This window comes from Sebastes fasciatus, chromosome 21 (genome assembly GCF_043250625.1).
Source record: "Sebastes fasciatus isolate fSebFas1 chromosome 21, fSebFas1.pri, whole genome shotgun sequence".
Classification (NCBI taxonomy): Eukaryota; Metazoa; Chordata; class Actinopteri; order Perciformes; family Sebastidae; genus Sebastes; species Sebastes fasciatus.
The window spans coordinates 16,977,773-16,987,162 of record NC_133815.1 but is presented as its reverse complement, the minus strand read 5'-3'; the positions used below and the strand labels follow the sequence as shown (position 1 = coordinate 16,987,162).

Sequence of the window (9,390 nt, the reverse complement as noted above, 5' to 3'; positions counted from 1 at the left end):
GTAAGCATAGTTTTTGGAGAAATGACATCTAAAATAGCAGAAAGATAAGACACAAAGGTAATGTTAGTCAAAGGTATATTTTAAATCCACAATTTGCAATTAATGTACAACTGTCTTTTCAAATGAGGGCCGTTTGGACCGTGATTGTTGGGAGCTCCACATCAAGCATAGACGAGGGCTTACCCAAGCTGATTAAACCAGTGAATTATAAATATACATGTTTAAAGAAATGGTCTAGTACCTTTTATTTTTTTCAAAGCAAATCATCAAGGAGAACCACTGAGATATCTTTATGTGCTGGGCGATGCAGAACTATAGGAAGGCTGTGACCACAAAACGAATCCAACACAAAAGACTGTAAAGGCATCAAAAGCACGAAACCTGCAGCAGCTCGCCATTGTTCCTTTGAAAAAAAACCACTTGATTACTGGGATAAGACGTGTGTTTGTGTGCGTGTGACCCAGTATCCATAGCAATATACTGTAATTATTGCAAGAAGATTCAGCACTTCTTTGTCAGATCTGTGCCAGGTGTAAGCATTCCTATGGTTTTGGAGCACGCCTCCCCTTAATTTTGCGTGTCGGATTGACGCGTGTGCATCACACACAACATACAAGATTCACTCTGTCTGCAAGTTTGTGTGAACTCTTTCGTGACCTTTTTAATGCTCCTTAATAAACATGTGACGCAGGTAGACTGAAGAACTAAAACGATGTATGGTAATATGTGTGTGTGTGTGTGTTTGAGAGCAAAAGAGATAGTTGCAGACGTACAAAGACCTCATTAGGTCTAGGAGGTGTCCTGTCTAGACAGTGTGATGACAGGACACAGAACCTCTGTTTAATGTTTCCTCCTCCTCCCTCGACTTCCAATTCACCCAACACACACACACACACACACACACACACACACACACACACACACACACACACACACACACACACACACACACACACACACACACATATCACCTGCTCTGCCTCCGGGGATGCACACACAGTTGCTTAATGTCAAGCAAAATGTTAAGGACACATAGAAGCATTTAAGTGCCTCTATCACAGGATGTTATGTTATGATAGCACTGGAGAGCACCAGAGAAGAAGAAGAAGCTGTGGATGCTTTTGTGCCGGTTTGTGTTTGTTTAATATGACGCATGCCCAACGTTAATGCCCCATGAATTGTTTAAAACATGCTGTTTGTCACCATGAGCTGACTCATATGAGGCGGTAAAAAATCCCCTATTTCCTTTCATAGTTTTATCCGCAAAATGAGTTTTTCCTCCGTCTCTGGCACTGATGCCAGAGCCAAAAAAGGCATCTTGAGGAAACTCACCATTCACTGTATTATTGCCAATGAATTTTCTATTTTTTGTTTCAGCTTAACCACTGAATCTGTGTTATAAATCAGGAAATAAGCTCTCATTTAAGCAAATGGGAATTTTGAGTCCAAGAAAAACGAACGAATCTGATAAATGACGTCCTTGAGAGCACTGGTTTCTCTGTGAGCCCAGTAGGGCGTCCTCAGTCCTGGTTCTGTTATTTTAGAGTTTGATCTGTCTGTGTTGCCTCTCTAACACGCACACATGGGCACACGGGGACACGCATAATGCTGTCTCAAACAAGTCTTTGCACATTATTTTACAGACAGGATCTTTATATCTCCTCTGGTATGGTATGGCCTATACGAAATGGTTGCAAGTAATATTAAATAAAAGCCCACGTAAGATTTAATAAATGGGCAATACAATGCAAAACCACCAGCCTAGATCATTAATATACTGTAGAAGGACCTATGTTAAGTAATAATTTGATATTTTCTTTTAGCTGTATATGATAGTGAGGTGTTGTATTTAGTCTGAAAGCTACCCAGCAGTACGTGTGTGTATGTGTGTGTTTGGTGGTGGTATGCAGTAGCTTTGATGCTGGTTCTCACTCTTCACATGCAGATAAGATATAGGCTCTCTGGCAGCAGCAGCAGCAGCAGTAGCAGACACACACAGAGAGATATGGACACCTTTGGACCTTATCACCAGGACCATCACAGTCTGAAGGGGCCACGAAGACACAACACAGGTTAGGGTGGAAGGGATGATAGGAGAGAGGGAAATAAGGATTAAAAAGTCCTTTTCATGTAGAGATGTCTGGGTCAGCTGTTCTCTGCTTAGTACTATTTTAAAAAATATTTTAGACCTGTAATATACCATATTTAACAACAGGTGCAGTCCCAGGTTTGCAGCTGATTTAGATTTAAAAATGTTGTGCAATTAATTAGAATACTTTAAGAGCGTTTATTTCTATAGTGTTTAAAGGAGATTGCATCACTTCTCCTCTGTAGGTTGCTGTGCGTAATTGCTTGCTGTTTCCAACTCCATCGTCAGGGGTCGTGCCTCAACTGGGCAACAATTTATTTCTGCTTCAGCTGAGTCGACACACACACACCTTGACTCTGGATGTGTGAAGATGCTTCATTATAGCACATTTGACAATCTTATTCTCCAAAGTAGTAAATTGTTCCAAGAAAGCTGCAACTATCCAAGCCTTATGAAACATTTTGGGAACATATACACATAAAAGTTGGACCTATGATGGAGTCATTATGTCACACAGACTGTAAAAGTATGCAGCAGGAAACATGAGCATTACTAATGCAAAGTAGACTAACGTTTTTTTATTAGAATAGACAGGTTGTTATTCTGCATGCATGCGAACAAAATATGGAAATATGATGTTAAGAGTTTGTCCTTGTAGCCACGGAGAGAGCTCCACCTCTCTCTGGATAAAGTGCGCACGGACGGAGTGGGCGGTTTCACAACACACACACGCGGGCGCACGCGCACGTGCACGCGCGCATATTATGGGACTGCAACCTGCTGATTCCTGTTAGACTCTCACACACAGCCTGGAGGAGTAGGTGACCACTTCAACTTGCTTTTTGTCAGTGCGTAAAAGTTGGAAATCGTGTATTTTTGTAGAGCAAAAAAAGTGAAATGGCTTCTATCAGAGGACTTCTTCTTCTTCCTCTTTTATTGGTGGACTTTGTATCAAACGGTGTCTTCTTTTGAAGCGACTTTTCTTCTCGGGAGCTGCTCAGAATAAAGTTTTTCTCATGGTGCACTTCTTTATCCTGAAGCAGCAGCAGCACAGCAGCTTCAGAAATGAAAGCAGAAGCAAGCAAACTATTTTGTTTTCTTTTTAGGAAGTCTTTCAAATGGCTTGATTCAAGAGTCTTTTCTCGCTTCTGATCTTGCGACACATAACCCGGACTTTGGTTACCATTACGCATACGTTTTTTTTTTCCATTTGGAGACACTTGGTGACTCTTGGAGAGCACCGCTGGACAACAACACCATGACCAGCTGCTGGCTCGCCCTGGTCGGATTGTGGTGGAGCGCTTATTCCTGCACGTTCCTGTCCGCGCGGAGTAACTTCTCACTGGATGGACACAACAACGAGGCGCACCAGCACCACCCTGCAGGCTTCATCCAGCGGCGGCTGCGGACGCACGAGAAGAGAGAGATGCAGAAGGAGATCCTGTCCATCTTGGGGCTGCCGCACAGACCCAGACCGCATCTGTTGCAGTCACACGGAAAGTACAACTCCGCTCCGCTTTTCATGTTGGACTTATACAACACCATCTCCAGCGAGGAGAAGAGCCAGGTGGAGGGCATCCTGGACCGGTATCATCATCAGTCCATGAGCACCACCCAGAGTCCTCCTCCTCTGGCCACATATCAAGAAACAGCCTTTCTGAATGATGCAGATATGGTGATGAGCTTCGTCAATCTAGGTGAGTTACTTGAAATTTATTTTTATCAGTGATGATTTTTGTGCGTAATTGAATAGAACATAATAGAATGGAATAGAATAGAATTGAATAGAATAGAAAGCGTCATTGTCATTGTATTAAATACGACGAGATTCACAGTTGCCACTTCTGGTCAGTGCTTTAAAACAAATACTTGACAAGACTAAACGAGGCAGATAAAACATATAACAGGTAAAACACACACACAGTTATAAAGTAAATAAAACAGGTAAAGTAGATGTAATAAATAAATATAAACAGAAGTGGTACACTAGAAGTATAAAATATAAAAAATAGAAGTAATGTAAACAGAGGTAATTGCAGTTGTAAAATAGGTAGGGTAGATGTAATAAATACATATAAACAAAGGTAAGCTCTGTTCTCTACCTATATTAAAATTTTTCAAAATATTGTTTTTAGTGTTTTTGTTGTAATTTTCAAGAAATTGCTGTGTTATAGCAGCAGGTTATCCAGGCAATGCACACGAACAGTCAGTAAATATACATTTCAACACTAGAGATATTATCTATAGTCTATATAAAAAAAATATATTAAAATACACTATAAATAAATAAAAAAATAGGTAGGGTAGATGTAATAAATAAAATGTAAACAAAGTTGCACTTGAGGTGTATATTGCATCAAGGATATATTGCACAGATAAATGTATTCACATTCAGATTTATTGTTTGTTCAGTGTCTGCTTGGCCCATTGCGCTCCTGTGAGATTGTTTTTTAATTGCAGAAAATCTCACTTGGCGAGATTGATTTAAGGGTGAACAGGTGTTTTTTGCACAAGCAAGGTTGAAGTGGAGGGTCGCTCTGAAGAATCTTATAACATGTTGTAATTTTATGGAGATATGATTTTTTTAAATGATGCATGGATTAGGCTCCTGCTTATCTTATAATACCTTTTTTCCACATTGGACACCTGGAGCTCGTAGTTGACCCACATTTTTCCTTTAAACCCAGCACAGTAGCGCAACAGACTCACGTTTATTAAAGGTCCCATATTATAAAAAAGTTTTTTTTATCATAAAGCAGGCTCAAGTCCTTTATAAATACTGTGAAAGTATCGAAACACTCAATCCACAGGGAAATACACACAGCCCGTATTCAGAAACTCTGTATTTGAAACAAGCTGTCAGGATTTCTGCCCATTTGTGATGTCACGAATATACAATATTTAGACCCTTTACGCAGTTTTAAACATAAATATTCTAAATGTGTCCCAGTTTATTCCTGGTTGCAGTGGATGTGAATGTCATCAGCTGACAGGAAGTACACATGGACCCAAGCTGTTGCCTAGCAACGCGATTCTGTTGCAATTTCGTCAAAATGCGCTAAAACGGAGCGTGTAAATACAGGCATATTCAGGCAGACAGTAAGAGGAATATAAAGGTTTTTTTGAACATTACAGCATGTAAACACGTTCTAGTTAAAACACAAAATACAATTATGAACCTGAAAATGAGCATAATATGGGACCTTTAATGGATCATAGCTCACTGTGTGAACCGCACAGAGACCCACACACTCCCTCAACTCCTCTGTGAGTTAGAAAAAAAACCTGATGTTTGTATTGTTTCGGAGTTAATTTATTGTTACACGTCCTCCCTCCGGGCAGATTGGCCCTCCGCGGCTCATTTATAGGACCGAAATTCTGTGGTCAGTCTTTTCTGTGTGCAATCTACTCCATGATTTATGTCTCTGCGGGAAAAAAAATAGACCCAGTATCCTCAGCAAAACCATCAACCACCACCACCGCTGGTATTTGTATATAAAAGGCTATTCCTGCCGTTGACCTCCAGCGCAGCGAGTTGCGGTTTTCTGTGCGTAAATTGCGTCGCATTGTTTGTGTTACCCAAGCGGATTTTGTCTTTAATTAGCTCCAGTGACGATAAAGAGGGACACTTTAATCATAACGAGTTTGGAAACATAAAAGCCCAAAGGCCTTCCTTCCATTAGCAGCTCCAGTGTTTACTGGAGAGACTCTAAACAAAACCCCTTGAAGATAAACAGAGGCGCTGCCAGAGTCAGACGCTGCTGGACAAGGAGGCTTAAATCCAGATTGATTGTCATTCTTCTTGGGAACCAGGGGGCATTGTCATGATCCGGCTATGAGAACAGTGAGAATGTATCACTGCTGAAGAATGCAGTCTCATGTTTTTTTGGTCTTGAAACAGGAAGTGCTTCAACTATTTCATCCCTCACCTTTCTAAACCATTTAGTGCCACACATGAAGGAGAGAATTAGGTTTGGAGTTAGAAGAAGCAAAATGTTCCTCTACTTATTGGTCCTGTGAGTATTGGTGTTGCAACACGTAGTGATGAAAACCAGATATTCCGACAGAAGGAGGCCGTCGCTTTGGTCTCGAATGTCAAAGCCCCCTCTGTTGGCTTCTGTGTGGGGGTGTGACGGTGGCGGCGTGGTGTTTGTGTGTCTGTGGTTTTTGGTATTCCTGTGCTGTGTCAGTTTGGGTTTATACTGCGTTTGTTGCACATCTGGCTCTCCACTTTGATTAATCGCGTCCTGTGCATCTTTTGACGATTCCCTCAGATTTCTGCGGTGACCGGGGGATTAGGTTGCCATCTCCTCCAGCCGTACACAGAGTCCTAACCGCCCTGGAGGAGGGACGGCTTCCTCCCCGAATGTGATTGTAATTAATGTTGGACAGGCCAAGGCTTTCCATCTGCTTTGCAAATAAGGCCTCGCACGACTACCGTGTGTCATCGCCATCCGATTAGTTTTTAATGTGTCTCTTGCCTCGATTGGAGCAACTCAGAAAAGCTACGGCAGAAAGAGAGCCCCCGAAACACTCCTGGGTGGTCCCCCTCCTTGTTTCAAAACCAGCTGAAAAATCTGGATATCATGTGTGGCCAAAGCGAAACTACAAATTAGAATGAAGATAAATGAAAGGAAGAAAAGCGAAGAAGCCAAACAATCTGTCTGAAACAATTAGAAAAATATGGGGCAGGATTAACAGATGGAGCCTAAAGCAGATTTATTCATTGAACAGGCACTTTCCCCGCGTAATCTGTGTTTGTGAAGCCAAATCAAAGAAGAATGCGGCGGCTCTGTTTACACCGACGATCTGATTTAAAACCGGAGTCGCCTTTTTTTACGTCAGCAAATCCTCCCCGGGTGTAGATGTAAGAATCTCCGACTTTAAACTGACCCATAGCAAATAAAACGCTGACAGTGATTTAGGCTTCGGCGTGAACTGATGTCTTTCACAGCCAGCTGCGGCAGTAGCACAGATAGAGAGCTCATTTTCTGAGGGTATTCTCTTGGGCTTTGGGTAGATTTAAGAGCCCCTGCGTTACATCCAGTCTCAAGTGCTCTCTGCGAACCATATGTCCCCCCCTCCCCTGCGTGATTCATGTAGACTTCTTGTTCAGTCATCCATTCTCCTTAGCTTTCATCACTTGTTCAGAATGACCCATTAAGAAAAAAAAAAAGAGCGGAGCAAGTGGTGGAAAACTTCAAAATTGTGGGACGAGAAGCATATTTTCCAGCTCCTTTTTCATCTTCATTCCTAGGAAAGCACGTGCACCACTGTTTGCCTTGCGGACGTCCTGCTTTCCACTGAGGTCTAGTGAAGTGACACTGTGTGCTGAATGACTCATGCTGTGTGACATACGCTGCAGCTCCGAACATGTCCTAATGCACAGCAGGGTCCTCGGGTAATGTTAAAGACCTCTAGTAGCACTGTGGAGCTGTTTTTCTATGAATGAGTCACTGTTTTGTTTATCTCATGCATGTGTGCGTGACACAAGTGACACCATATACATTCCTGTCAAGAGTTTCACTCTATTCCACTGATCTACAGGTGGCGATAATTTGACAAGATATGCAGCAATGCACCAGCATACTTGAAAATTAGCTTTTTTATGATGAAGGTAATGCACACAGTGCGTTTTGGTGAGTAACACTGGATGTATACATACCTTTTTGTTTGTTCACAAGAACACTCCACAGGACCCCTTTAACTAGAGTTTCGGGCTTGTACACACTTGTTGAATGTAGATTTTAACAGATTTTTTCTTTGTGGCTTTAACAGCAGGCGCACTGACTTTGAAGATGAAGTGAGGAATCTGATAATCTTACATTAAAGAGACACACAAATGTACTTAAAGTAGGGCTGTCAATCGATTAAAATATTTAATCACGATTAATCACACATTTTTTATCTGTTCAAAATGTACCTTAAAGGGAGATTTGTCAAGTATTTAATACTCTTATCAACATGGGAGTGGGCAAATATGCTGCTTTATACAAATATATGTATATATTTATTATTGGAAATCAATTAACAACACAAAACAATGACAAATATTGTCCAGAAACCCTCACAGGTACTGCATTTAGCATAAAAAATATGCTCAAATCATAACATGGCAAACTCAAGCTCAACAGGCAACAACAGCTGTCAGTGTGTCAGTGTGCTGACTTGACTATGACTTGCCTAAAACTGCTTGTGATTATCATAAAGTGAGCATGTCTGTAAAGGGGAGATTCGTGGGTACCCATAGAACCCATTTTCATTCACATATCTTGAGGTCAGACGTCAAGGGACCCCTTTGAAAATGGCCATGCCAGTTTTTCCTCGCCTAAATTTAGCGTAAATTTGGAGTGTTATTTAGCCTCCTTCTCTACAAGCTAGTATGACATGGGTTGGATTCCACCAATGGATTCTTTAGGTTTTCTAGTTTCATATGAGGCCAGTATTTCGACTCTATCTTTAAAACCGAACCTGCTACAGCCTAAAAACCGCAAGTTGCATTAATGCGTTAAAAACATTAGTGCTGTTAAAACGAATTTGCGTTAACACGTTATTATCTTGTCAACTTTGACAGCCCTAACTTAAAAGTGGTCGGTAGTGTTCTTCAAAAATACTTTGTTATATTTGATGAAATTCTCATTACATCCTGACAGCAATCAATAAAGCAAATGCTTTGACAAAAAAAAAGAAAAAATCCAGGATCGGTGGCTGTCGCAGGACTGTAATAAGCCCGTCCACTCATTTCATTCGGCCTGAATGAAATGATTGGACGGGCTACCTGTCTGTTTGTTGTTTATGTTCATCATGATAACTTTGTTGTGGAGAGGCTTTGGAGGCCTGAAGCGACGGGCCGTCAGTGTTGCCGACTTGCCGCCTTTCTCTGTAGATTTAGAGACTTTTGGAGCTGGTGCTGCTAGCTACTTTCATTGGAAAAGAGTTCTCAACACTGGGCTGTGTTTTCGGTTGGATTATTTTTAAAATCTAGTATACTCTTGCTAGTTTCTCAAGATTATTGACCCTAGCTTTCAAGAAATGATTAACAGTATATGTGCAGGAAATCCTGAAAAGTCCCTCTGAGAAGACTCTGTGTGTAGTTTTAAGTATAAATGCATCTTTCTTCATATTTATATTTTAGGAGAACTCCAGTTGAGACATATTTAGTGGAAAAAGGATGACCTACCCCTCTTCAGATGCTGGTCTCTGGTCACAGACCTTCTATAAATCTCTCACAAGGTAACATATTGTGGAGTGAGTGGGGAGACACTGACCAATATTGGTAAGGTGCATCTCGGTGGAAAACA

The 9,390-nt window shown here is 41.3% G+C and overlaps 1 protein-coding gene across 1 annotated transcript in view; it reads left to right on the top strand.

Annotated features, from left to right (window-relative positions):
- The first annotated feature begins 2,889 nt into the window (after positions 1–2,889).
- bmp6 (bone morphogenetic protein 6) overlaps positions 2,890–9,390 on the top strand; it is a 52,286-nt gene continuing 45,785 nt past the window's right edge. The window contains exon 1 of the mRNA XM_074622554.1: positions 2,890–3,786. Within this exon, the coding sequence (XP_074478655.1) occupies positions 3,348–3,786 (439 nt within the window). The 5' untranslated portion in view covers positions 2,890–3,347. The remainder of the gene's footprint in view (positions 3,787–9,390) is intronic.